Source organism: Doryrhamphus excisus, chromosome 11 (assembly GCF_030265055.1).
Source record: "Doryrhamphus excisus isolate RoL2022-K1 chromosome 11, RoL_Dexc_1.0, whole genome shotgun sequence".
In the NCBI taxonomy this organism is placed as follows: Eukaryota; Metazoa; Chordata; class Actinopteri; order Syngnathiformes; family Syngnathidae; genus Doryrhamphus; species Doryrhamphus excisus.
In genome coordinates, this window is record NC_080476.1 from 7,048,873 (window position 1) to 7,076,297 (window position 27,425).

The 27,425-nt window shown below is 41.8% G+C and overlaps 1 protein-coding gene across 6 annotated transcripts; it reads right to left on the bottom strand.

Moving 5' to 3' along the window:
* Window positions 1–546: 546 nt before the first annotated feature.
* On the bottom strand, window positions 547–26,728 carry phldb1a (pleckstrin homology-like domain, family B, member 1a). Of its 6 annotated transcripts, XM_058088102.1 has the most exons (26): window positions 26,606–26,728; window positions 26,333–26,407; window positions 22,196–22,297; window positions 21,911–22,034; window positions 20,542–20,712; window positions 19,599–19,724; window positions 16,084–17,042; window positions 12,882–13,082; window positions 12,674–12,805; window positions 10,795–10,932; window positions 9,392–9,520; window positions 8,758–8,913; window positions 8,576–8,686; window positions 8,424–8,513; window positions 8,211–8,315; window positions 6,411–6,533; window positions 6,155–6,301; window positions 5,872–6,012; window positions 4,984–5,097; window positions 4,856–4,922; window positions 4,588–4,732; window positions 4,349–4,439; window positions 3,611–3,757; window positions 3,101–3,320; window positions 1,656–1,741; window positions 547–1,286 (listed from the first exon to the last, which is right to left on the bottom strand). In XM_058088102.1, exons 2-26 carry the CDS (start codon window positions 26,351–26,353, stop codon window positions 1,146–1,148), a joined length of 3,987 nt encoding a protein of 1,328 aa, XP_057944085.1. In that variant the 5' UTR covers window positions 26,354–26,407; window positions 26,606–26,728; the 3' UTR covers window positions 547–1,145. The 6 variants fall into 6 exon arrangements, with proteins under 6 accessions (XP_057944085.1, XP_057944088.1, XP_057944086.1 ...); XM_058088105.1 differs by lacking the exon at window positions 9,392–9,520; XM_058088103.1 differs by lacking the exon at window positions 8,211–8,315.
* Between the last annotated feature and the right edge of the window lie 697 nt (window positions 26,729–27,425).

Below are 27,425 nucleotides of genomic sequence, written 5' to 3' on the forward strand. Positions count from 1 at the left end.
CTGGTTTGTGTGTCATTAAAGTTGGCTTTGATGATTAAAGTTAACATGTTTTTCCAGTTCAAACCCAGAAAAATGAACATTCTGTGTGCATACGCTACGTAGTTTGTGATTGCTGGCTGCCGTGTCTATTTAAATATTACACGGGTACATGCAATGACTTCTTTACATACACACATTCATTACATACGCCATATTTTCTATTGTGCAAGCTCTTTCGTCTTTTGTTTTTGCTTCATAATTTCTATTTTAGACATTTTCTTTTACATCATTCACATTTCTTGATATTGAATCATGCGATTTTAGGCATATTTCTACACATTAGTAGTGCAACGTGAGCCTTATACTACATTAATTAGATTTGCAAGGTCAATAACATGACAACAAACGATTAATGAATCACCTTGTTGTTCTTATGCAAATAGAGAACTCCTTGTGTGCGCAGAGCTACAGCTTGTGTGTTTGTTTAAGAGCTCTAGCAGCTCATTAGACAACATGAGGTTATTAATAGAGTATTGGGAAAAACTAATGAAGAGATTGTCTGCAACAAACCACCAGTTAATCAGACAAAAGAGAAGCACCAGTTATATTTCTTTACATATGTAGACTTAGTTATAAGACTTTTTTTTTACATATTTGTGTAGAATAGAAACATTTTATACTGTAACAATTACTTATCTGCCAGATGTGCATGATATGTCAAATGCTGCTACTGCCATAAAAAAAATTACATCAGGAGGTTGCCTACAGCCACAGCTGTTAATGCCACTGAAAGAAACCGGCTGTTATTTGCTTCAATAAACATAGCAAAAATGATTTGGCAGTTTCATGAATAAGCAACTATTAAAATACTGACTACTTGGTAAATGGTTAAAAGTACATAGAAATGTATAAAAAATACATATTAGAATGCCAACACTGCAATCAAAGACTGGCGTTCTTCAAATGATGATACTGTTATTATTATCACATCTTAATATAGTGAAGAGCACAGTTGTGTCATGACTACAGGCCTCCCTGGCTCGTCAAGCCTTCACATCATTTGTCTCCTCAGATGTCCTTCGAGCGCCACATCGATTTCCATCTTTGCAGCCAAGCTCGCTTTCAAGACCGGCTTTCACGCTTTCTGTCATCCTCAGCAAAGTCCCTCAGCTCATGAATTGCGTGTAGCCCTCCGCGCCCGTTACTATGACATCCATCCAGATCCGCATGGCCTCCGGGGAAGGCGCCACCATGTAGTAAAGGCGGTCATGAGTCTTCACACAGAAGGTCAAAGACGGGTTGGGACTCTGAAAGATTCAATGGAGAAATTAGTTTTTTTTTTATGAGGCACCAGTTGTATTGTCTTCCGAGACACATTAGGACAACAGATATGAATGCATATTTTCCTCACGCTCCCATTGGACTGCTTATTAGCTGTATTTTTTTCATGATATAAAGCAATGGAGGAGTGGAACGTGCATCGACTGTCAACCAGTCCACTAAAAGCCAGCTGGGATTGTCATAATGGGATAATGCAGTATAATGATATCAGATATGAGTTTGTGTCCGTTTCAAGTGGCCCTGCCCCTCTTCTATCAGCCAATCGGCTCATTTCTTCTCCTTGTGCTCCTTTTTGATTAAAAATTAGTAAGTAGGAAATGAGTAAAGAGGTTTACCTTAGTGGCACTGCGTAGGTGATCATAATAAACTTCCTCAATGGCCTGGAAGTAAATGAGTCCTTTCAGCTTGGTCTCATGCTTGTCTGGGAGATAATAAAGAAGAAAACAAATTGATTTATCGATTGATTGATCGATTTTTAGCATTACATTTCATGCATTGCTGTAGTTTCCTTTGATGAAAGACAGTTCCTAAAGTTTGAAATGAGCCAAGCGGTGTCAGGGTAAAAGTTAATTACCAGTGCAAGTCTATTTCAAGCCTTGCCCCAAGTCTTCAGCAGCCCATTAACCTGACTTGTTTTCTTTCAAATATGCTGATTGTCACTACTTCTAAGGCACGGGCACACTTTTTGTCAACAAAAAAGTGCTTTGAGATTCCACCACTGTCCAAATAAACACAATATTCCTTTTGTCGCTTCAGAGACAAACATCCGCCAACAATTAAAGGCAATCTTGTGCAACGGCGCCTTGTTCCGTGAGCCAAAACTGCTTAGTAATGAGATAAGTGTTTTTCAAACGCAACTTTGGTTTTAAATAGTCTGGAACAAGCCAGGAGCTAGCCTTCACCTCCAGAAAAACACATCTCGCCAAAGCATTGCCTCTGATTTCATCACCATCATCATCATCACCGTCATCTTAGTCAGGAGTGAGCGGGTGAAAAGGCTAGACGAGTGAGTGCAGCCAGAGAAGAATCATTTGAATATATGATTGTAAAATAATATATGGAAGTACGTCGATGAATTGTTCGACAAACTTGTATGATTGTTTCAAATCGGCGTGAATTTGACGAGCAAGAAAGGTTTACTTATTGCATCTTTAATTTAGAGTCTACTTCCAGATGAACAGACGCTGGCTGACATAACAAAAACAAGAGCAAAGCCTTCAAAGCCCAGAACAGCAACAGTGATGCTGTTGGCTAAAGTGCATTCATCAAGTTTGGACTCCAAGTTTTCACCAGAAAGTTTATAATGAAAAGCCGATTCCAACTTGATCCCACTGATCTGAGGCTTTAACTTTAAATTAATCTCTGGAAAAAACACATATATTGCAAATTACTAATTTAATTTCTATTATGTTACACTCCTCTGCACTCTGTGTGTATGATACCAGCCCCACCTCCACCCACACCCTCCCATTCTTAGTGCAAGATTCCAAGTCTCTTTTCTTAGTCAGGACACAAGATGGCAAGGACATTTGTCATACTTTAATCTTTAATATTTTAAACTTTAATAAAAAGTGGATCATTTTTGGAGCCGCATACTCAGCTCATACATTAAAGCTAAAGACACACAAACGTGTTCCCAGTGGGGCCCAGTACTAAGGACATATTGGGAAAAAAGTGGGCCCCTTAGTTGTGTTTTGTGTCCAGTATCTCATACAGAAACTTCCATGTACAGTAATGATTCTGACATTGAAATAGCCATGTCATATTTTCTGATCCTTACCCACATAGTAACAGAAATTCCTCTTGAGTCGGTCAAAAACGAACCAGCGTTTCTTCCACGATTTGATTTTGCCGCCCATCTTAACCAGATGGCCTTTGCACATCTTCTCTGTGAGGATGACGAAGGGGCAAGTGTCGATGTTGTGGCCCGACGACTCCACGTGGGCACGTAAGTCGAACTCCTCTTTGAGGTTGGGCAGGTAGCGCGTCATTGGACGGGCCTATAAAGAAAACAATACTTCAGTTGATATTTGCTACCAGTGCTTCATAGTCCATCCATCCATTTTTTATGCCGCTTCTCCTCACTAGGGGCACGGGGGTATGCTGGAGCCTATCCCAGCTGACCTCCGGCGAGAGGCGGGGTACACCCTGGACTGGTCGCCAACCAATCGCAGGACAAATTTAAATCATCAGTAAACTAAATAATCACAATGATGACTCCTCTTCACTTCCCTGCTGACATTCTATGATCCGCCCATTTGCTCCTCCCTCCCTCCTGACACTGACTGACCTGGGAAAAGTGCTTCTCCCTCATCTTGACCTCCTCTTCCACCAGCCTCCTCCTGTGGGCCGTCTCGTCCAAGAGCCTCCTCTCAGCCTCCTCACGTCTCTTGCGCTCCTCCTCCAGCAGATGTCGCCGAGCCTGCGCTTCCCTCTCCTGGGAACGTCATGGAGCAGATGGGGAGAGCAGTAAGACAAAACAGAGGAGAGAGAGTATGTTAATGGTAGGCAAATATTGCAGTACAAAGTGAATGGGAGCCACATGAGAGTTCAAGTCCCAGTCGCAGGTTTTTGTCAAATATTTCCCTGAAGTCTGTGTATAAAAGGTAATTCTTTGCTGATGTAAAATGATCCTTTGCAACGTTCATACACTCACAGCTATATCTACCTTGTGTCAATATGTGGAAACAATTCAAAGACTCCAAATAAAACTTACGACAGCATTTCACTACCTTGAGCCAACTGATCATATTGGTACAGAATTACATTTTCCCTTTACTGGCTTTATGCTTTATACTGTGTTATGTGCATGGCTATGCTATGGCATGTTATGCTATACTATCCTGTGTTGTGGTGGTCCTGTTACGTTGTGTGTTGTGCTATAGTACAGTATGTTGTGTCATATAACGCTATGTTAGCATTTACGTTGTTACTGTGTACGAATGGTAGCATTTGTGGTACTTTGATCACAGGAAGATTCATAATTATTTGAAATTTCTGATCTACAGTATAACATGTGAGAGCTTACTCTGTGCTCAATGAGTCTGGCTTTCTCCTGCTGTGCTTCCTTCAGCATCCTCTCCATCTCTTCCAACCTCTGGGCTTCCAACCCAGAAGCACTACAACAAAAAGACAGTAAAAATAAGTAAATAAATGAATTAGGTTTCACTGTGGTAGCAACAGACTATGTAGAAGTCATTGGAGGCATTGACCTCTTACCTGACATGGAGTAAAGTGGGGTGTTGCCATGGAAACAGAGTCTCTCACCTTTCTGGTGTACATGCTGAGTTGCTGGTGGAGACACTCGTCTCCAGGCTGTCTGAGCTCTCCAGACTGAGAGTGTCATACGCCTGGGTGCCGCTAGGTGGACACTGATGATGCAGGATGGAGTGATGTACTGTGGGAGATGCATCTGGAGAAGCAAGAAAGATTTCACAGATGTATAGTGCCCTCTACTGGCTATGTCGAGTAACTACAGCAGGCCAAGTACAGCACAGTTGGTGCGTCACATCTTATAAATATATATTAAAGGTACCTTTATTCGGCCTCCTGAAGTCCATGTCCAGTGGGTTTAACACATCTTTCAGTGCTAACTGTAAACCCTGAGAGACAGAAGGATGCATCACAATGTGAACACCTGATCATCGCCTGAAGCTTATTTACCTTGTTGGACATTTTCTCACGAGTCACAGTGGAAGGAGTAGCAGTTGGAACACAGCTGATGGGAGGACACAACACTGTTTGTCCAACTTCCCCGTCTGATTTAGACTTCAGTAACTGAAACAACATGAAATGACTCATTTTGTGACATTCGAGTTTAACAGAATAGTAATTTACATAAATTCACCCATATAAAATCAAATGTGTTGATGTTCGGAATTCTGACATTCATGAAAGCATTTTGCTCGCCGTGGACGTGCAGTGTTGCAAACTTTTGTCGCTACATCTGGTGACATTCCAACCCCCCTTGACGACTTATTTTCTCAAAAGCGACTTGCGACTTTTTCTGGTGTTTTCTGGTATTTGGTCACTCAAAAGTGAAAGCACGTATTCTGCATTTTGTGTTGTCACTGAGCAACAGTGGGTGCTGTTGACATTTCCGCCCGAAGGCAGTCACAAACCGGTAGTGTACAGTCAGCTTCCGCGGCACACTGCCCAGATAGAATAGGAGTGTGTGTATATTATTGTTAATCTATTGCTACTCTTTAGCTGTAAAGTGGATGAAGCGGATTCTCTTACAATTCTTGAGGTAAATTTAAGTAATGAATGAACCAGTTGCTATTACATACCTTCACCAGAGTGTGCTACTCACAAGTGTAGTACAAGTGTGTGTGTGTAGTGTTAGAACTGAGCACTGCTCTTATAAGATGCTACTTGCTAATATCACCTTCTAGCACTTTTGTAGGTGATATCGGTTATATTTCCTTGCCGTATTTCAGAACAGGTTGTATTGATATTTTTTGCTGTAACAGGTTTACCATACTATTAAAATGCATATGTTTGGGGCCATGTTTTTTTCATTTGTTAGTGCATGATCTAACATGAGTTTACCTGCCCGTGTCTGCGTGCAGAAACAGACTTTGCAGGCAGTGGCGGAGGACTTGATTGAGGCTCCCCAGCAGCCATGATGTCCTGGTACCAGCGCTCGAGGTTAATAGGAGGCATTGCATTCCTGCTCAGTTCAGGCTGACTCTGAGGTGGTGAAAAGCAGCACAGCCAAAGGACAAAGACGCAGCAGTGATAAGCATGGAGGTGTGCAAACATCAACACCTGCCGATAATTTCAGATGCAACAGGCTTTGGAAGATAGGCAGTTTAACAGGTGAAAAACAAACCTTTGCAGAGAGAAGTGAGGAACCTGAGTGGCATGTGAAGGTGGAGTCAGGGGAGGCAAGGTGGAATGATGCAATAGACGAGGAAGAAGAGGCATCGAGTCTCTGCATGCCAAAAATGTGGCTTAACTGACTGACCGTGATGTAGTCCTTCTCAGGGACACACACGGAGAGAAAAGAAAGGGAAGAGCAGAAAGTAGGTAGAGAAAAAGACAACTGGAATTCTAATTTGATGGCAGAGATCAGGCAGGAGTTCTACCTCACACGGCACAGTGTCGGCTACAGCAAGAGGGGGGCAGTAGAGGGCAGCAGGGGAAGAGGCGGAAGGATGAACAGAGGCGTTGCCATACATCTTATAGACATCAGACAGCCTGAGGTACTCCTGCATCAACAGCCAACACCACAAAGGGATACTCTGGAGGTGACTGAGCTAAACATCAGCCACAACATTAAGTACACCCGCACAAATAATTCAACCCAAAACAAAAGCTGTTTCACCTGGTTCACTAAGGAGATAAGATAACGTAACTGTACCACACTGCAAGATTAAATAACCGACATCAAGGTCAAACATTTCCTGACAGTCTGACTATACTAAACACTCCCTCGCCAATTTGCGGTTCGAATTTACACTGCACTTTACTTTATCACGGTTTTTCAAAAATATATCAATCATGCTGTTCTGTGGTTGGCCTATTATGGCCTATTTATTAGTCAAAATAACCCTAAAATAGCACAATGAACTAAAATACAGATTAAAGGCATGAAGATGCATTCAAAGACCATGTGAATGATATGTAGTATTCTACACCAGTGTTTTTTAACCTTTTTTGAGCCACGGCATGTTTTTTACGTTGAAAAAATTTTGCAGCACACCAATAACCAACATTATTTGCTTCTTTCAGCTTTTTCCTGATTACGGACTCGCCACAGCAGATCCTTTTGATCCGCATACTAATTTAACCAACAATGTTACAAAATGTCACCACTACCTCTCACGTGCATCACTAATATATCATATATATCATATCATAATATATCATCACGAATATTACATTGCTCTGCCAGTCTTTACACCAATGACACGCGGCAATGACATATGTAGTTGCAGAAAATTATTAATACATGTTCATTTAAAAAAGTGATATTGAATAATTCCTCACAGCACACCTGACGATTTCTCACAGCACACTTGTGTGCCGCGGCACAGTTGTTGAAAATCACTGTTCTACACTGGTCACCAGGTACACACTAACACCACACTTGATTGCCAGAAAAACAGGCTTTTATTGCAGGTTTGAATTATCTCACAAGAGTCACAATAATCCCTGGGCTACTATTGAGGTCGTTAACCCTCACCAAGCTAAAACTCAACTCTGAACCACGGACACCACTTCCTGTCTGCCGGGAACACATTTCTAGTAACACACGAGCATACACTATTTACTCTTACTCTGATTTAATATGAGTCTAAAGGTGATATAGGGGTGTTACTTCATGTCTTGAACGCTCTAATATTAAAACACATAATTAAAATGCAAAAAATTCAATTTATATAAATAACAAGTCCAACTTTGCAAAAATTCACTCATGTCTACAACCAGTGAACCACGTTAAACGAGGGACTACAGAAATAAAAACAACTCCTTAAGTTTATCCCTGACGTTGTCCCACCTACTCAAATGGGCTAGTCTGGAATGATAATCCCCTCTTCTTCCCCCACATCTCCTTGTAACAGTGCGCAGGATCCATGACCCTTTTAGCATTCATTCACAATCAATAATCTTCATCCTTTCAATTGGCGCACTGCCACTCGAGAAACTATTAAGCAATGTTATCCTTCCACGGTGTAGCTATTGTTCTTCGCAGTCAACACACGTGAACCGAGGTTGTATTGGTCTGTATTGTTAACAGAAGCAGCTCTTGTATTGGTGCTCTTTAGATTGTGCAGGAGTACCCAACATTGTAGTTTGAAGATTAAAAAAAGCAAACACTACTAAACTAATAATGAGCATGCTTAGAAGGTTCTAAGTTATATTTTTATATTATTTGTTTTTACCTCCTGTAGCCTAACTGGGTAGACTTCAGGGGAGTGGATGTGTGAGGTAGAGGAGGGACAAGGGTCCTCATAAACAAGGTCAGGTTCGCTGATATGGAGTAAATCCTGTTCAAAAAGCTCATCTAAGTTAAAAACAATAAACATGGAAGGATTGTTGTTTGTGTGTGAGCAGCTCTCCTCCACGTGAACAACCTTATATGTTCTTCAGTGTACCTCATTCATTTTGCTGTTGGTCTTTGGGAAGTTCTTGCCACCCGTCATGGCGTGGTACCTCTTTTCCAAGGCACATAGCCTGTCCTGCTCCTAAATGGAAGAGCATCGCAGTTTGCATATGGTGCAGCAGTTAGCATGTGACAAGAGTGTACCTTTTGTAATAGCTGCAGAGTGGCTGTCTTTTCTTTGGCCATCCTGTCACAGTCGCTAGCAGCTTGTAAGCCCAATTCCTTCACCTGAGCTTCCAGAGCGGCCACCTTCTCCTTAGAGGAGATGTACATGTTACTGATTTCCTCAAGTAGTGCTTCACTTGAGCTTTTCTTGGACTTCTCACCTTCCTCTTGGCCACACTGCAGTGATGCTCGGCTTGCTCCTGAAGAAACTGCGAACTCTGAATCTCCTTTTTCTCCTCCAGACTGCTCTCCTCCTCCAGCTGGCAGAACTCCAGTTCCTCAAACTGCTTGGTGCCTGAGTCTAGAGCTTCTGCTTTCTATCCGTACACAGGTTGAATAAAATAGTTAGGAAGAAAATCAATCATGGTGTATCGTCCGTCAATTGGCACAAAGGTACAGTACATTATTAATCCCTGTCATTATGCACATCCCATGCAGTAACATAGTGTATTTCAGTGACTGAAAATATCCCACAAATAAAGGGGATTATCATAGTGTCATGCATGGCAACTTTTAGAGCTATGTTAATAAGATTAATGGTGATGACATGGCAGAAGTTAAGCAGTCAGAATAACAAAAGCAAAGCCTGCTGTATAGTCATACTGTATACTTACAAAAGGCATTGACTATAACATTTACTTAAAAAACATGATGGGCAGAAAAAGGAGAGCACAGAAATCAGTTGTACTTGAATGCTTGGATACAGTCAAGGTTATTATGTCTGTCTACTTTCTTTGGTGTTCAATATATGGTAACTCACTGTTGCCAGCCAGTGGGCTGCGTGAGAACACTGACCCTGCTGAGCTGCTCCTGTAACTGTTCCCTTAGAGACAAGGGGCACTTATCAAACTGCCTCTTCAGCTCATTGTACTCATTCCTCTGCTTTTCCAGGACCTTCCGCTCAGCCGAGACATTAGCCCTCCCCTAAAAACACATGAAAAAACACACACACGCACACACACACAGTGTGTTCACACTAGGGATGGGCATGATCAATTGGTTCATCAATTTCCGCAGTTTGCGAACATACTGACGCAATTCAAAACTTGGGACTTACACATAACAAACTAGCCTGTTTGCCCTGTACTCTATTATTCCGCAAAATCGAGCGCCCAAACGAAGCACCCTATGTGTTGCTGACTTTAGTGAGACTGGTAAATAACAAGCCATGGGGCCCCAAAAAAGTTATGAGTGATAGAAATTTGAAGACTATAAAAAACACTATTGAATTCAATTTCACCAGGATGTACAGGAAGTCCGCATCAGCAACAAGTTCCATCCATTCGTAATTTACAATGATTTCACATTATTTTCTGAATGTACAACTATAATTATTCTCAATATAATGTATTTTTGTTAATATTCTTAGGTGTCTAGAATGGATTTACATAATTTCCTCTCTAATCGCATAGGGTTTGGTTTTAGTCTGACCGTTTGGAACAAATTAATTACAAACACTGAGGTTTCACTGTATAATATTCTGTAATAACTGCACAGTGTGAATCAAAATAATGTTTGTCCATGACCTGGTGCCAAATGCTAAGACCTATGATTCTAACAAAGTTGTGTGCTAAAACAGATAATACGGTAAATACGTACATTATTTTCAAGTTGGTAAAGTTAGTGTGTTGCTATTTAACTCCAAGTCTGTTATTATACCATTCTGTTTTACCCGTTTGAATGGCCAATTGTTTTAAAAATAATTATTTTGGGAATTTTATGTACAAACACAATGATGCAATTTATATTATATTTTCTGTCCCCCAAAATAATATATATTTTAATATGTTCACTTGCCCATCCCTAGTCTAGACAACTTTTTTTTTTTTATAAAAGACAACTGAAAAGTCATGCAACCAAGCATTTTTGCCCAAGGTAGTTCAAGTAAGTGAAATGAAGCACTTTACCATATTGTTAGAATTTGAGACGCTTCATTAATATTGTTTATGACATGAAGCAAAAATAAAAGCTCATTCAGGTTGGAATCAGCAGTTTAGTGTCAGTCAAATCAGATTTCAGCATGTAAGAAAGTTTTCATGTTAAGAGAAGCAGTAACGAGCTTTGCTGTTTTAAGGGCCCTCAGCCACTACACAAGCAACCAGTGGAAACCTGAGAAATTCCCTTCGGTTTTAGGCACATATCCAACATTTACATGCGCTGTGTATATTTTTTGCACAATGTTTTTTTTTAGTGCAAACCTTGTCCTTCTCCCTTTGGGTGGCCTTGTTCAACTTGCTGAGTTTGAGGTGCAGCTGAGCAATGAGCTCTCGTTCGGCCTCCACTTGCTCCTGCTCGGCCTGCCTCTCGGCGTGAAGCAGAGCCTGCTCCATCTCCACCTGGGGAATGCACAAGGAGTCAGAGTTTAAAAATCATCTTCACACGGGAAGGCTGGCATTGAATGACATGTAAACAAACAAAACGCTGCTAACCTTGAATGGAAAAATTGATCATTTACTAGCATACTGTAACTTGTGATGGAAAAATTGATAATTGACTGGTATAACTTACAGTGTAAGTGTGGCAAGCATTTGTGGAGCCTCAGCAAAGTATCTATAAGTTGCACTTCTTTTCATGGTTTAGCTGGTCCTGGAACTTGTAGTCAGGTACGACTTACAGTATACATTTAAATACATATTTAACTAAATTAAGCCAGGAGACCCAGGTTCAATTACACCCTCGGCCATCTCTGTGTAGAGTTTGCATGTTCTCCCCGTGCATGCGTGGGTTTTCTCCAGGTACTCCGGTTTCCTCCCACATTCCAAAAACATGCTAGGTTAATTGGTGACTCCAAATTGTCCATAGGTATGAATGTGAGTGTGAATGGTTGTTTGTCTATATGTGCCCTGTGATTGGCTGGCGACCAGTCCAGGGTGTACCCCACCTCTCGCCCGAAGACAGCTGGAATAGGCTGCAGCACCCCCGCAACCCTCGTGAGGATAAGTGGTAGAAAATGAATGAATGAATGAATGAATGTTTTTAAATTATAATTCCAACTGACTGACATGAACCAAGAATTGAACATATTCGTCAACAGTCGCGGGAGGGCACTCAACCAAGGATGAAAAATTCAATGGATTCAGTGATATGGAATGAGATCGAAAGCTTGGTGAACTTGCTTACTGGTACTTGTTGGACTCACTGGCTTGTTGTGTTAATTTAGCCTATTCAGCCTCCCAAGGTATTGTATGTTCTTTATGCTACAGTAAACCTCGGATATATCGGACTCGGATATATCGGAAATTCGCTCACAACGGACAGATAAAAAAGAACCGATTTTTCTGTAATGCATTTCCAATAAAAATTCATTGCATATATCGGATTTTTTATAACGGATATCGCCTATTTCGGACAAAATCTCCAGTCCCGTTCCAATGCATTTCCATTAAATTTCCCTCGCATATATCGGATGGCCGCATCGTGGCGCTCCGATTCGCCGAATCGTGACAGGCCGCCATACGACGTCATTTGCAGCGTTGCCTGCGCGTCCAGGTACATTGGAAACATAGTCAAGGAAGTGCCTTTTTATAACGGATAAAATCCGATTTACAGACATTTTCCGGTATACGCATATAACGGATTTCGCTTATATCGGACAAAACCAGTGGGAACAATTGAATCCGATATATCCGAGGTTTACTGTACTTTGTAGCTCAATAATTGTTCATTGTTCACCTCGCCTGTTTTTGTGCGCTATTTTGTAGTTTAATAACTTGCCTTTCCGTAAGGAATGTCTATTCTTAGTCACTTTAAGTCTAGGCCCACTTCCATTTGATTTTTTTTCTCTTCATGATGCATTTCTTGACTGATGGGACTTTGGAAAATATAGCACCTCCTGTGGATGCAACTGCTTTATGAAACACACTTGCACCTGGCTTCTTTTATGGCGTAATTCATTTGCATATGATGAGGTAGAGAGTTTCAGTCAGGAAGTGACTCTTGGCCAAACATCTTCAGATGTCTATGCCCTCTGTATGTTGCCTGATCCCTTTGCAAAGGTAACAAACTGCTCAAAGTATATGCCTTTTATTTTGGGCAATCTCTTCCTCAGGTAGGATAGATGTTTTTTTTCCACAACACCTCTTGCTTGGTCTCTTTCAACTGCTGCTCCAGCTCGCTGACTCTGTTCCTCAGGTCATCCACTCTGGCCAAGATCTTACTCCTCTCCTCTTCCAGGTGCATCTTCTGTGGAACAGCTGACACCTCCTCACACTGTTTTCAAATTTGAATTCAAAGCTGTTATAAAATTTCTCAAGGGAGCAGAATACTTGCGATGCACTGAACCCACCTCTTGATGAGTGCTCTCTGTGCTGCTCGACTCCTCGGCCTGAGTCTCCTCATCGTTGTCCTTCATCTGCTGCATCTCTCCTCTTGTACCTGTAGTGCCTCTCAGCAGTCCGCTCCTCACCACCTCTGCCAGCTCCGTGGCGTTGTCTTCATGATTGTACCCCGCACACAGATTCAGGATGGTCTCTAGCCTCTGTCTCTCCTATAGAAGGGGGGGGGGGGGGGGCATCAAGAGGACTTTACATATATATCCTATTGCAGCGTGTCCTTGAGTGACATTGCCCCATTTGAGCAGCTGTCCCACAACCACAGCGGCTGGATGGCTGTAACCTGATAGCAGGAGGCCCAAAGTTGATGTGTTTTGTCACAGTAGGGGGCCAACAAAACCACACACACACAAGGAAAAAATGCAAACACCACACAGAGATGCCCCAAGGGAAATTCAAACAATCGTTCTCCTGACTATGAGGTCGACATGCAGCATCATCACCATTATGATTGCAATTTTAATGTACTTTACTTTTATAAATGTGTAATATTGGCATTTAAAATTCCTTACAAAGAGTTAAACTGATGGACTCTCATCACTAAGAACAATCGAACGCTTTCATTTACCAAAATAGGAGCAACATATATAATTATCATTCCAGTTGAACACAAATTAAGAGTTAGAGCAAAAACAACTGGTCCTGCAAAGCAAACACTGCTACTTTTAGCTGGTATTCAAATGGTCCAGGTTGTTCACCACCCAGTCCAGAGCAAAATTATAGTTCTCAGTAGTGCTGAGGTTCTGTTATGTTCCTGATGAAAAGTGATAAAATTACAGCTGAAACTCCCTCTGTGAACTTCAGAGTACAGAGCTAAAATGTTATGTAAACAAGCCGTAAAGTATTGGATTCAATAGATTGTAACATTTAGCTGTCATTTTAAGAATAATTAGTCTTTTCTATTCTAGTCACTTTCTCCCTTACATTGACCTTTCCTTTTATCAAGCAGTAAAGTGCAACAAGGATCATTAACAATACAGAAGTTGTGCACACTGAGAGGAAATCCCCTCTTTGTCCCCTGTGGTCTATAAGTTTCCTTAATATGTTTCTATCTCAAAGCAGCTTCATCAACAAGGTAGCGAGTCATTCATTGTGTTTATAACAGCTGAATTAAAATTTTACATTACAATCCATTTAAGATCCAAATATGTCTTCTCGCTGTACTGTCATATTGACTCTATGATAATACTAACAACAATGTTCCTGCTGGCTGCACGGTGGTTAGCGCGCGGGCCACACAGCTAGGAGACTCCCTACAAGTGTATAAATAAATGCATTTTCCTGATTTGGTTAATGTGATAGTAGCCTATTTAATGTGTCCCAACAGAGCGTAGCTATTTCCTGCAACATTGTTTCCCCACTGAGGGACGAATAAAGGCGTATCTTAATCTTAATCTCTTATTCTGCTCTTTAGGTTCCAAAGCCTCCTAAATGAACAAGTGCACAGCTGACTTTTTAGAAATGTTTGTTTTATTTTTTGGCTGTCAAATATAAGGTTTTAACAGAAGTAACTAATATATTTCATTAAATATCAGCGCAAACTTCGGGCAAGAAGAGGGGTACACCCTGGACTGGTCGCTAGCCAATCCTATGGACAATTTGGAGTCGCCATTTAACCTGCATGTTTTTGGAATGGGGGAGGAAACTGGAATAACCAAATGGAGATTTGAACACAGGTCTTCCCGATCTCCTGACTGTGTAGCCAACATGCTAACCACTTGTCCACCATGCGGCCCTGTACAATATCATACTGAATTACATCATAATACATAACAAGAATGGAAGAATTCAGCTCATTCTGAGGAAATCTGATACAATTGTTGATCAGAAGTATCCAAGTATCTACGGGTCACAACATTAGGTAAATCTGCACATCTAATTTAATGAGTGTCAACACAAGTTCCCAAAATCTGCTTTTACAAAACTCATGTTGGAGAAATATTTTTCCAATATTTTGGTGCCATATTTAGACACATAAGAGAAGAATCAGGTCAGTGCAATGCTACACCAATGCAAACCATAATAATAAACAGCCCTCTAGCACTGTCAGTCAAAAGTTGTTGACATCATACTGACGTCTGTCCTGTCCAAATGCATATTGTCAGTAACTGTTATTTGTTACCAGAAACCGTTGAGTTCCTGAAATAGACCCCACCCACCCCACTGGCTCCTGTAGTCCCCTCAGCTGTCAAGAGGCCAGCTGGGGTGGGTGGGGGCTAGCGGGTATGGATGAGTGATGCATAGCCAGTATGCAGTCTATGAAACTTCAGTATGGGTTTTAAAAGTAAACACCCCTTTCAAGTCACCTGTAAAATATAGTGGTGAGACCCTCTATAGATGTCCCTTAGAGTCACAAGGCCCGTGTACAGTGCTAGTGCTATTGTTGGTAATAACACTGTAGGTAGGAGCATGAGTGGCTGTATGCCAAGAGATGAAGACAAGACATGGCGTCAGCATGCCACAAGTCATGATGTCTTCTCTGCTTAACTATATTTACATCATTTAAAAATATGTTTGCACAACCAAGTGTCATACATTACAGCAGCAAAACTTAAAAATGTGGTAATCGACATGTATCAAATGTTCTGGGTGTCGAAAATATTAGGTAGGCTTGCACAATCTAATGAGATCCGATACATACAATATTAATTTAGTAATAGTATTAGTAGTCTGCACTACTAGTGTTTTCTCCTCTTTCATAGATCCTCTGTTGTGTAAAATTGGGACTTAGAAGACACATGCAATAAATTGATGATTTGTTTTTTTTAGTGTCAGATGCTATAAAATGATATTTATGGCGCCCCCTATGGGTTGTGATCAAAGTCATTTGGAAGGAATGCTAGGAATGCATGTAATACAGATAAGTTTTAGATTCGTTAGATAAACTGTCCATGATTTACGGGCTGCTTGCTAAGTCTGTAAAGACTTTTTGACAGCTGTGTTTTCCAACCATTCTTGCACAAATCTTCCAGACGTGTGCCAGTGTTCGCCAAATTCCGTGCCGATTCAGATAAACACATCAAAGTTATAATAGGTGTTTTGTAGCGTGCACTGAGCTGTGTAAGAAATTCAAAGTCACTTTATATCAAATTTGAATTAGTAGTACTAGTAGTAGTAGTAGTTGTTCTCCTATATTCTCTGAGGTGCGTCACTTACCAATTTCTCCATTTCCTGCTCCCGTAGCCTCTCCTCCCTTTGCCAGCGGTGGTATTCCAGTAGTTCATCCTCATTGTCGCTAATGGCGGAGATGCTGTTCTTGCGCTCCCGGCTGTACGGTTTTAGAGTATCTGATCCGTTCTTGCACGGGGCCTTTCTTTGGCTGTGTGGGCTCACAGAAGGAGATGAGCCACACAGAGGAGCTGTGACGAGGCTGGAGTTAGCCTGTTGTCTCCCTCCAGGCTCCTGTGCTGTCACAGCAGAAGGATTCTGAGCATACAACACCCTCATGGTCTCAGCTTTAGAGGGGGCTTTGCGATGACCCTGCGGGCTACCCTGGACAGGCTTGGTGGGGAAGCTCTGCGATCCTGGAGTTCCTCTGCGGGACATATACGGGCTAAGAGGAGGAAGGCTGGTGGATCCAGTCGGCTCAGGAGTTCTAAGCCGCTGTTGGGCATCTGCATGAGTGAGCTGATCTCGCATGGGACTTGGGTGTCTCCTCTGGAGAGACGAACCTCTCACTCGAGGGCTTGCTGGAGCTGCCGGTGAGGAGTGGTGACTTATGCTCTGTCCAGACCCCCTACTGGGCAATGTGGGGCTTGATGTGACCTCTGACCTGACATTCCTAAGAAGCTTTGGGCTTTCTTGTGCTCGCTGCCCATTATTCGTACAACTTGGGGTCACAGTGAGGGAGGTTCGGGGATGGGGCACAGGTGTGCTGGACCTGGGAGGTACAGGTGGAGTCTTTCCCACAGAAGTCCTGCTGTCCTCTTTTGTACTGCTGCTTCTCCCATTTAAAATACCTTGAGCGGGCTGGTGAAGTGACAACTTTGTGGTTTTTGGAGATGGCGGCACCTGGTGTGAGAGACTCTCATGGATGTCCTTTACCAGGCTGCTGATTTTGGAGCCGCCATTGGTGTTAAAAGACTGATGGTTCCCATTCGGGATACTATGGGAGTCTGCAGGAGGGAGACATGCAAAACACTTGTGCATGAGGATCGCTGTTAAATAAACAAAGAGGCACACCCAGGAGGACAGTTGCACAAACACAAGTAAACCAACAGAGGAGGAATCTACCCAGGGTCACCTTAAAAGGAAGATGTGCTATTGTCCGCTCATACACACATTGTTTCTCTGTTGGCTGGGATAGTGATAAATGTCTTGGGGCCGGTGTTCTGTGGTGGGGATGTTATGCTACTCAGTTGTGTTGTAATCCTTCAGGGATCTGGAGCTTCTAAATATAAAAGCTGCAGCCATGTGCCTCTCGTGAAATCAGGGCTTGGTCAGGAAAGAGTGGGCCCAACGCTGGGAAGGGTGTGGTGTGGTTACGGCTCTTTTTATCCAATAAGGTCAGTGGAGAATGGACTAAATATCACTTAAAGATATCACGTAAAGAACCACAGTTGGCCACATACACACACTAACCAGGCATTTAATTGAGTACACTTTACAATTTAAGGAGATTATCATCATTCGTTTTGATGACATTTTATTTTACTTTACTTGGTGTATCTGTATAATTCTAATTATTTATACTGTAACCTGTAACTAATAAGTTTACCATGTTTGGTTACACGACAAAGGCAAAAATATTAAGACATAATGAATATATTGTTTAATTAATTACCTTGGACAAAGTCACAACGGAATTGTATTATCGTTGTAGAATTGGATGTTAATCGAGAATTGATTATTCTACTGTCAAAGTTTTAACAATTTAACAATTAAATCGTAAATGTGCCTTTTTAGTTTATGAAAATTAGATTTTTTTTTGGCCATTGTGATGTTGAGCAATGGGGACACACCTCGAGTGTAATGGGTTGATTTAAATGGACCAGATCCTGCTGAATGTAGGCCATAGATAATGAGTTCTCAACAAGTTATTTCTGCGTCATCTCATGGATGATGACCAGGAGTTCATCCAAATTCTAAAAGCTTACCTCTAACCCAAGGAGGAGATACACAAGTCAAAGCACAACCATCCATCCATTTTCTGTCCCACTTGTCCCCACTAGGATCACAGGGCAAGAGATGCCAGCCAATCCCAGAGAACATACGTACGTACTGTATAGACCAGGGGTCTCAAAGACGCGGCCCGTGGGCCAAATGTCGCCTGCAGGACATTAGTTTGAGGCCCCCGCCTTGATATGAAAGTTTAATGTTAGTGCGGACCGCGCAAGTTTGATATGGATACTGTATGGTATCATGTACCCAGAAAAAAATATTACGTTTGATTAATGTTCATGCTAAAGGTTAAATAACTGTTAATAGTTATCCTCCCTATCCGTGTGGAAGTGGTAAGTTTTTGGCTATTTAAGTTTAAAAGAAATAACTTGAAGGCTACCGTTTAGGTCGCTAGCTCTCTAGTTTGCGAGTTAGCATGTGTCTCAAGACCCTACAGTTGCGCAATATGTTGTAAATAAAAAAAGTATAAATGTGACTATAGTCGTGTTTTGTCATGTCTACAGGGCTCTAATAATGCTTTGTTAATTTTAATCTGAAAAAATAATTTGTCTACCCACCAACTATATGTGGTTTCTTAAGTTTTTATTTGCCGTTTTATTGTTGTTATTATATTTATTTATTTATTACTGATTGATTGATTTTCTTTATTCTTGATTTGTTTATTTATTTTTCATCTTATTTTGTGTAGAAAAATAAAAAGTAAGATATTTGAGAACGGCGGCACGGCGGTCTAGTGGTTAGCGCACAGACCTCACAGCTAGGAGACCAGGGTTCAATTCCACCCTCGGCCATCTCTGTGTGGAGTTTGCATGTTCTCCCCATGCATGCGTGGGTTTTCTCCGGGTACTCCGGTTTCCTCCCACATTCCAAAAACATGCTAGGTTAATTGGTGACTCCAAATTGTCCATAGGTATGAATGTGAGTGTGAATGGTTGTTTGTCTATATGTGTCCTGTGATTGGCTGGCGACCAGTCCAGGGTGTACCCCGCCTCTCGCCCGAAGACAGCTGGGATAGGCTCCAGCACCCCCGCGACCCTCGTGAGGAAAAGCGGTAGAAAATGAATGAATGAATATTTGAGAACAGTGGAATGTTTAATCAGTGTTTTTCTTGTAGAAAATCGAAACCAAAGCAAAGTTTATTCATTTTTCTGTTTTTAATAAATGCGTTTTTTTTTTTTTTGAAAACCTGATGCGACCCAGTCTAGCCCAGACCCTAGCTCCAGTGGCCCCCAAGTAAATTGAGTTTGAGACCCCTGGTATAGACAAACAACTATCCACACTCGTATGCACGCCGAAAGACAATTTGGAGACTCAAAGCACAGCCGTATTGGTTAATTCATATAAACCTTCCTTTGAATTTAGGTTCTCTTGTGTTTCTTGTGAGGGATCCAATCATTGTCCCGGCAGGAATATTAGCTTTTACAATAAGATGAAACCCAAGTGCCCATACTAAACAATAAAGACATTCCCCGCTCTTATGCACACATTTGTCACTGACTAATCTGGATTTAATATGGACGTTGTAGTGTAGCAGGCCTACTGTAACTTACCAGAAGGTTGTGTTTTTGATGCGCTCAGTGCTTGGCTTCCTCCAGGCAGCATGTTCTTCATCCTCAGAGCCTCTTCTGGATGATTGAAGCGGAAAAATGTAGACTGACCAAAACACAGCATGCAGCCTGTCGGTAGGGAAGATCATATGGATGTCGGTCGACCAATGTTTTCTGACGGTATTGGCATAAAAATGAGCTATTGGTTCATATGCCGATGATTATGTCAGAGCACAGGTGATGATGTCATGCTCCACACAGCAACAAGCCTGCAAGCTTAGGATGTCTGCGATTTGGGATTATTTTCACATCAATATTGAATGATTATGTGAGGGGAGAGTAAGGTATCTTATCTTCTTATCTTATTTGACACCTCAGGAAGAATCATTCAGTCACAAGCAGCTAGTGCACTACTAAAGCTAACTTACTGATTGTGACTGATTATAAGTTTTCTCATCTACAATCAAAGCTTTAACTCACATATGACAATCGCTCCTTCCTCTGCATCTGCGGCTACTTCCTGAGATGGTGGTTTACATCCAAAGGGTATTCCACAAGGAGTTAAATAAGATGTTAAAAATCCAAATGATATTAATGAAACACATTTCCTTGTGCCAGACTTCCACGTGTGTCCTTTGGATGAAGCAGGGATTGAAAAAAAATAAATAGTTAAGCAGCTGCTGCCTCTACACACACTGGCTGATAGCTGGCTTCAAATGACATCCAGTGTAGCTGCTGGCAAAGATCCCAAAAAAAGGTTGAACTTGGGGGCGGGACTGTGCTGATGCCCTTTTTACCCTAAGTATGCACGTGATTGTATAGATGTGCATTTGATCATCTCATAGTCATCTCATGAAAGGAAGGAGGTGTCAGATTGCTTTGTAAAGAGTAGGCGTACTGATTCATTTCGAACAAAACATGTGTATGTTACAGTGCTTTTGTTTACCTTGTGACAGGCGATGAGGTTTAGTGACGGGGAGCCCATCTACAGAGCACTGGTTTCCACACGGGTATAAGGTGATGGTGCCCGCTTGGTTTTCAACGTAGCAATGTTGAGCTTTAATGCCAGGGCCCTGCAGAGGGATGTCTGTCCCTCCACTGCCTAGTGTTGTTCTCCCTACACACAAAACAACAACATATTCCCAGCGTCATTTAATGGATGCCCATGCGCACTTGTGAATACCTTGGTGATGTATTCTTGGGTCTGAGGCTCAAAGCCAGCACTCAAGCTCACGCGTAACAGAGGTCAAGACCGCGTGGGTGGAGTCACAAATGTAGTCAACACATAGTTAGTTGAGCGCTGAGTGACAGGTGGTATGCTGCGGAGATAGGCTAAGCTCGACACACGTAAGATGTTACTTATTTGATTGGGTGACTCAGTCTGCATGATTCGGTTGGGTTGCAGATCTCGGAAGTGGGATGGGCTTATGTGTATGTTGCAACTGAAATCTATATACGGTGTTCTTCTGACAAGTACAGTGGTACCTTGGTTTTCATTATTAATGTGTTCCACAATCCATCCATCCATTTTTGGCCAGGCAGCCATGGCTGCCCCAAAGAACGGAAGAATGGAAGAAGTTAATATAATTGCACTTTTTTTTAAATCATTCATAATCCTTATGTGAAACATAAACACATGTCTTTCCTTTTTCTGTGTATTACAACTAAAGTGCAGTTCCCCTTTAGACTTGTATTTGTACTTGTCATGTATATTTTGTAGCTACCTTCCGAGTGTTAAGTTGCTGTGTGATGATTTTATGTTTCCTTGTAATTTTTGGACTCTTTGGAGTACAACGCAAACAAGCGATAGAAATTTAACATACGAGAGAGCTACAGATGTTCATGCTCCTCAGATGATGCTGGGCTCTGGGGGCCCTGGGTAGTTGCCTAGTTTGCCTATAGCATTGCTTCTCAAATAGGGGGGTAGTGCGGTTAATTGGTGCCGTATTTAGTGCAGAACTGCTAACATGTATGAATTTGTCATGCATTTTGCTGTTTTCAGTTTTGATTTTAGTCTGTACAGTACAGACAACTAAATACATACTGTATCAGTTTCTCAACAGTATTTGAAATCTTACCTGTATTTGATCAGGAAATGTGTAAATTCAGTGATTTCCTCAAGAAAAATTGTGATTGAAATTATTGAAATCATACAGAAAATACATTTAGAACGCAGTTCAAGTGACAAATTTATCTTATTTTATTTGTTTTTGTATTTTTCATCACAAGGCTCTGTCTCACTTGGCTCCTCTGACCACATATCACTGATAATTATTACATGTAACACCCCGAAAAGAGACACAAATTTGTTTTACCTTCTTGCAGTGGCAGCAATGTGATTGCTGTGCTCAAGCGTCCACTTCCCAAACTGACCAGGTGAGGGCGCTCTGCCTGGACTTTCAGGGACTTGCCAGTTTCAATCAGGTCTAAAGGAGTGCCCTGTCAAAAGAAAAACAAATATGTCTTTTGAAGTATGGAATAATACTCGCACATTTTTGCTCTTTTGGGTGACAAGTAGGCTAATAGCAAGTATTCAAATCATTTAACCATTTAGAGCACCAGTTGTATCTGCTGTCCCTAAACGGAGATGCATAACTCACCTGCAGGACTTGGTGTGTCTCTCGGCCTCGCTCCACTCTTTTCCCACCACCGCGTTCCATGTCGGCTGGCCCGATGTCCGAATTATCTGACACCTTATGATCCTGAAGACGACACAGAGCTTGATGCACATGGAAATACGTACATGAGAGAGCTGGGAATTGTGCTACTACAGTTGAACTACAATGGGAACAGTGGCTTCCATAGAGACCTCATGCCCCAGTTATAAGACCACGTGACTCAGACTATTATACAGGCTGATTGTTTCTCCACAACTTGCTGGATAGAATGGTGGCACTGATTTACGCTTCAGTCCATAGGCAGGATTTTACATGCTGACTGATGAACATGGATTTGTCAACACAAGTTGTTGTTTTGCAAATAGCATCCCAAACTTGCTTTGGAGTTGTTGCAGATAACACAGCAAAGCTCTGCAGGTGCTTGCTTCACACATGAGGCTTCACGTTGCTTGCCTGCCTGCCTGCCTGCCTGCCCTGACCAAAGATGACTGCCATAGATACACACTAGGTCTGCAGACAGATGTTGCAGATTACATCCATCTGTTGGCCCATCATGGTCCAATCAGGAGAGAGGAAACAACAATCGACAAAACCCAGACATGACTCAGACAGACACACATGGACACACACCCAATAATATTGCATTAAAAACAGGAAGCTCTTTCAGAAAAACATCGGAACAATTTAATTGTACTATTGAAAATGCATACAATCAACAAATTTACACAAAAAGATGAACGTAGTTGGACTTACAAAAGGGTTAAAATGCCACTCTAAGCTGATTCTATGTGCTATAATTCTCATAGAGACATTAATAAATAAATAAATTAGAGACTATCACAGTATATCATAGCAAACCATCAATACCACACAAACATATTGGAGAGGACACCGGGGGTAGCAGTAGTACTGCAGAGTCTAGAGCTAATGCAAAGCAACAGGGTACACGCTTGTGTGCATGAGTGACAGGAAGTAAAGCTCTGATTCGCGAGGAAGAAGTTGTTTGGCACCACCTGTTGGCTTGTATGCATAAATGATTAGACCCCAAACACATGGCTATGTTGACCCCATTCATTCATTTTCTACTGTTTCTATGCCAGCTTGGCCTCACTAGGGTCACGGGGTATGTATGATGGAACCTATCCCAGCTAACTGTGGGTGAGAGGCAGGGTATACCCTCGACTGGTTGCCAGCCAATGGCAGGGCACATATAGATAAACAACCATTCACACTCAAAACCCACAGATGCAAACTCCACAACGGAGAGTCGAACCCAGATCTTACAGATCTCCTGACTGTGTGGCCAACATGCTAACCACTAGTCCACTGTTTATTTATCAAACCTATATCTACATACAGAAGCTTGGTCACATTTGAAAAACCTGTGGTCACATTTCTTTGCCCATCCTTATTGATCCATACATTCAGGCCAACTTGTTGAGTAGTTAATTCAGACCCTTAATCTCCCGACTATAAGGCTAACAGGCTAACTAACCACTTGTCAACCATATGGTGCCTGATTTTATTTTGGTTTGATACATTTTAGCATCAATATGAATGATTGACACCATTCCTTTTTGCCTGTAATCTTTCAGCAGCTACAAAATGACCACATCATCTTCATGGCACAACATCACATGACAGATGCAACAAACCCAAATGCCCAAGCACTTTGTTGCTATATTCTGACATCAATGTGTAACAAAATTGCATGAAAAACATGCCCAAAACCATCCACATCTGCTACTCTTCTTATTTATCCTGCCACGGGCTGAGACAAGAGGGCGTTATGTCTGCGTCTGATGTCACTCCAGATGAGAACGCTGGGTGAAACCGCTTTATGTGACAATCCCATCCAGTGTGTTGCAAGTCTGACTCTTTGAGTGGACCCAGTGACACAGAGAACAGACCGTGCTCTGACACTGGAGCCCTTTCGCCTCTTCTGCTGGCCCCCACTGGCTGCCAACGCTCGCCCTCATGCAAGCCACACAATCACACACACACACACACACAGTGAGAGAGTGCAGCCGGGGTCCGTGTGTCTTGTCTTTGTGACTCACATATGCTGCTGCCACCTCCCATAAGCTCATTTTAACACACCCAAAGCCAAAGTTATAAATGTGAGGCTACAACTGGAACCTGTCATTATTGGGCTAGTAATGTCCTTCAGAGCGGCCGTGAGCCTCTGAAAATAGACACCACCAGCCGCACAGTCTGGGCTGTGACTTTTAAAGAGACATCACATCTGCTATGGGTGATAATGCAAGGAGGAACTGAGAAAAATATGCTACTACTATACTTTGAATTAGGAATTATGACAGTGTCATAGCAGCAAAGGGACAAGCAGGTATTTCTAACACAATACAAACAAGCAGTTTACTTCCTTCCACTCATCCACATGCACCACCTACCATCTCTTTATTGACAAAGAATCCCAGTTACATCCATGAATCAGTGTGCAGCTCAGTATTCCACAGAGCGGTGTCCACATTGTTGTTTATGCCTTGTCTGAAGCTGTTTCCATTCTCCCACTGAGTTCCTCGGCAAGTTCCCTCCTCCCAGCCCCTTCTCCTCCCATCTTGGTGCAGAGTTACTTGCATGACCTCCAGTAGAAGTTTTTTTTTTTTTTTACCTCTCCTCTCTTTGAGGACAGATCCCATGTGAGTAAAGAACTGTCAAGGACCACCACAGGCGATCAGAGGGCTTAAGTCAAATGCTCTCCTATGAGTTTGCTGGTGAAGCAGGTGGAGTCGTGATCTAGGATGGGAAGGACATGTGTAGGAGTTGACGGAACTGACTTCCTGACCCTGCCTTCAATGAGACACATAGGGGTATTTCCACATATATCGATCATTCATGATGACATAATAATGCATGATGGGACAGACAGAACTTGCTCAGGAAGTGAGTAAAACACATGCTCTATCCATCCAGGCGTCCCCCAGGAAAAAACTGGGCTCAGAGGCCAATGATGTGAGTGGAAATGAGTGGGAGAATGAGCCCACTGTTAGTCCCTCATGTCTTTTCCCATGGTCAGGCCCACAGACGAAGTGGAGGAATTGAAACATATGATAAGACTCAAAGGAACAACACAAATAGAAAGACGTCAAGTAACTAGCAGACCTTTTGTAAAACAAAGTCTGTTGTGAAGTTTCTCATGTGGGGAAAGCCCTGATAATACGATTTTGAAAATAAGTACACCCTCACATATCAGTCCTTGCCATAAAACCTTTGCTATATTCCTCACTGAGCGCTCTAAATTGTGAATGGCGTTATTATCCGACTAGTACTTGCCTATTATCCTGGATTAGTTGTTACTCAACTACAAACAACAAACGTATTTTAATGGTATTAACTATTTCTCTAACTGCTTTACATACTGTAAACATCCTTATTTACTATAACCAGTGCAGTGGAATCTTGGGTAGAGTACAGTTCGTGTTTTTCAGTCAATTTACCTTTACCTTATACCTTGGTTTGTGTATATTTTCCAGTTAGCGTACAATATAGCGAGTGTCTTATTCTGCTAATACACTGTGTGAGTCCAGCAGTGTATTTTATCATAGATTGTTAGCAGCCTATTGGACTGTCAGCAGAGGTTGACTATGTAGTTCTTTGCTAATTAGCACAGCAATGCCATAATTCTCAGAAATCTTAACACAAAACACGTTTTTATTTTTTTGCATGTTTTCCTGGCCCGCCCAATGTAAAAGAGTACTGAGAAACATATTTATCTGTACTGTACAGACTGAACCTGAAACTGTGGGCTACTGTGTGTGTACCTACTGATTATGGTGGTGAGTCTGGGGTTTCTAAGAATGATGTTTCCGGTTGTAGATCTAGACTGTTGAACTTGTGTGACCTGCTGTCACTGACCAGGAAAGCAGATGTGTGCAGGATGTCTGCATGAGTGACCACAGAAAGGAGGAAGAAGAAAGCGCGGACAAGAGCAGATGGCAAAGGAAGCATTTGAGTTTTATGAGTGTGAGCCCACAGGTGGTGACACCATTGGTTAGGTTGTGTGGCGCTATTTTATCACCTTTAAAAAAAACTGATTACCGATATCCAGCAGTTAAAATGTGAAAATGCAATTTACTAGAAAGTCAAAAATATACTCACACATGCAGATGTGCACCTCATAATCCAACAGAAACAAATTTATAATCCCTCATTATCAAGCTGTTACTCGATTACCTGCAAGATAAAAATGATGCATGGTAAAAAAAGAAAATCTCCCTCACACACACCGAGAAGACAGTGAATGAGAAGTAACTGGGTCATAATGGGATGATAATGTGAAGCTGGTACAATAGCCCCATTATCCCATATTTCTCTCTCCTGCATGCAATCATTGTCACACACCAGCAAGCAAATATTGTAGCTCCTCATTACCCAATCAGACTGGGAACATCCTCTTGCTGCCGGTGGAATGATTCTGCTGAAAGATGTACAAACAAGACGCTCAAATCCTTACAAGTGCCGCTGTCTTCCAGAGAATGAAAATATGTTCTGTTCCGATTGCATCTGGCTGCCAGGCCCATCCCTCTTTTCTTTCCTCGCCTATCATTTCCTATGCTATTGTTAAATCTAACCCATGCTGTCCTCAAGTGGCTCTTCATACATCTTCTAGATCAAAACTTTTTTTAATATTCACTAGACCTTTTTAATATTGCTTGTCTATAAATTGAATTAAGAAGCAGACGCTCTCATCTCAAATTTTGTCTTGTCAAAGTTGAAAAGTGCAGAGCTGGAAATTACAGCCATCACAGCCAAGGGATATTTTAAAAATTCCTAACGGGCTGGAATTTCAAGCGTGGCAGTAAGTGTTGGCGGACACGTCGTCAAAGCCAAAGTAATTGGTTCAGGCTGTCCTGGTCCCAGTGCTTACATGGTGCATCAGGCTGCTTTCGCTGCTAATAAAATAAGAGATGACAAAAACATGTCATGCCCTGCTACTGAAAAGTGAATGTTAACCACATCCATTGCAAAATGACATTACAAGCAACAGGCCATCTGCATGACGCATTTAGTTATTTTTTTTCCCCTTTCATCCTCCACCATCTGTTGTAAGTTTCATGCTCAACTGGAATTTGTTTAAGCCTGGAATCTGGTGGAAGTTGTCCCCTATATTACATTTAATTGCTGCAATAAGAAGTAACTTTACCTTACAGGATCAATAAAGTGTATCATTACTTGGGTGACATGCAGGATT

Excerpts from the sequence above, each read along its gene's own strand:
- phldb1a (XM_058088102.1), bottom strand. The coding sequence starts at position 26,353 with ATGAGGTGCACATCTGCATGT. Across the intron at positions 9,521-10,794 it reads CCCAAAGGGAGAAGGACAAG|GGGAGGGCTAATGTCTCGGC; the intron begins GTTTGCACTAAA and ends ATGTGTTTTTAG. Across the intron at positions 4,440-4,587 it reads TCAGCATGTACACCAGAAAG|TGCTTCTGGGTTGGAAGCCC; the intron begins GTGAGAGACTCT and ends TTTTTGTTGTAG.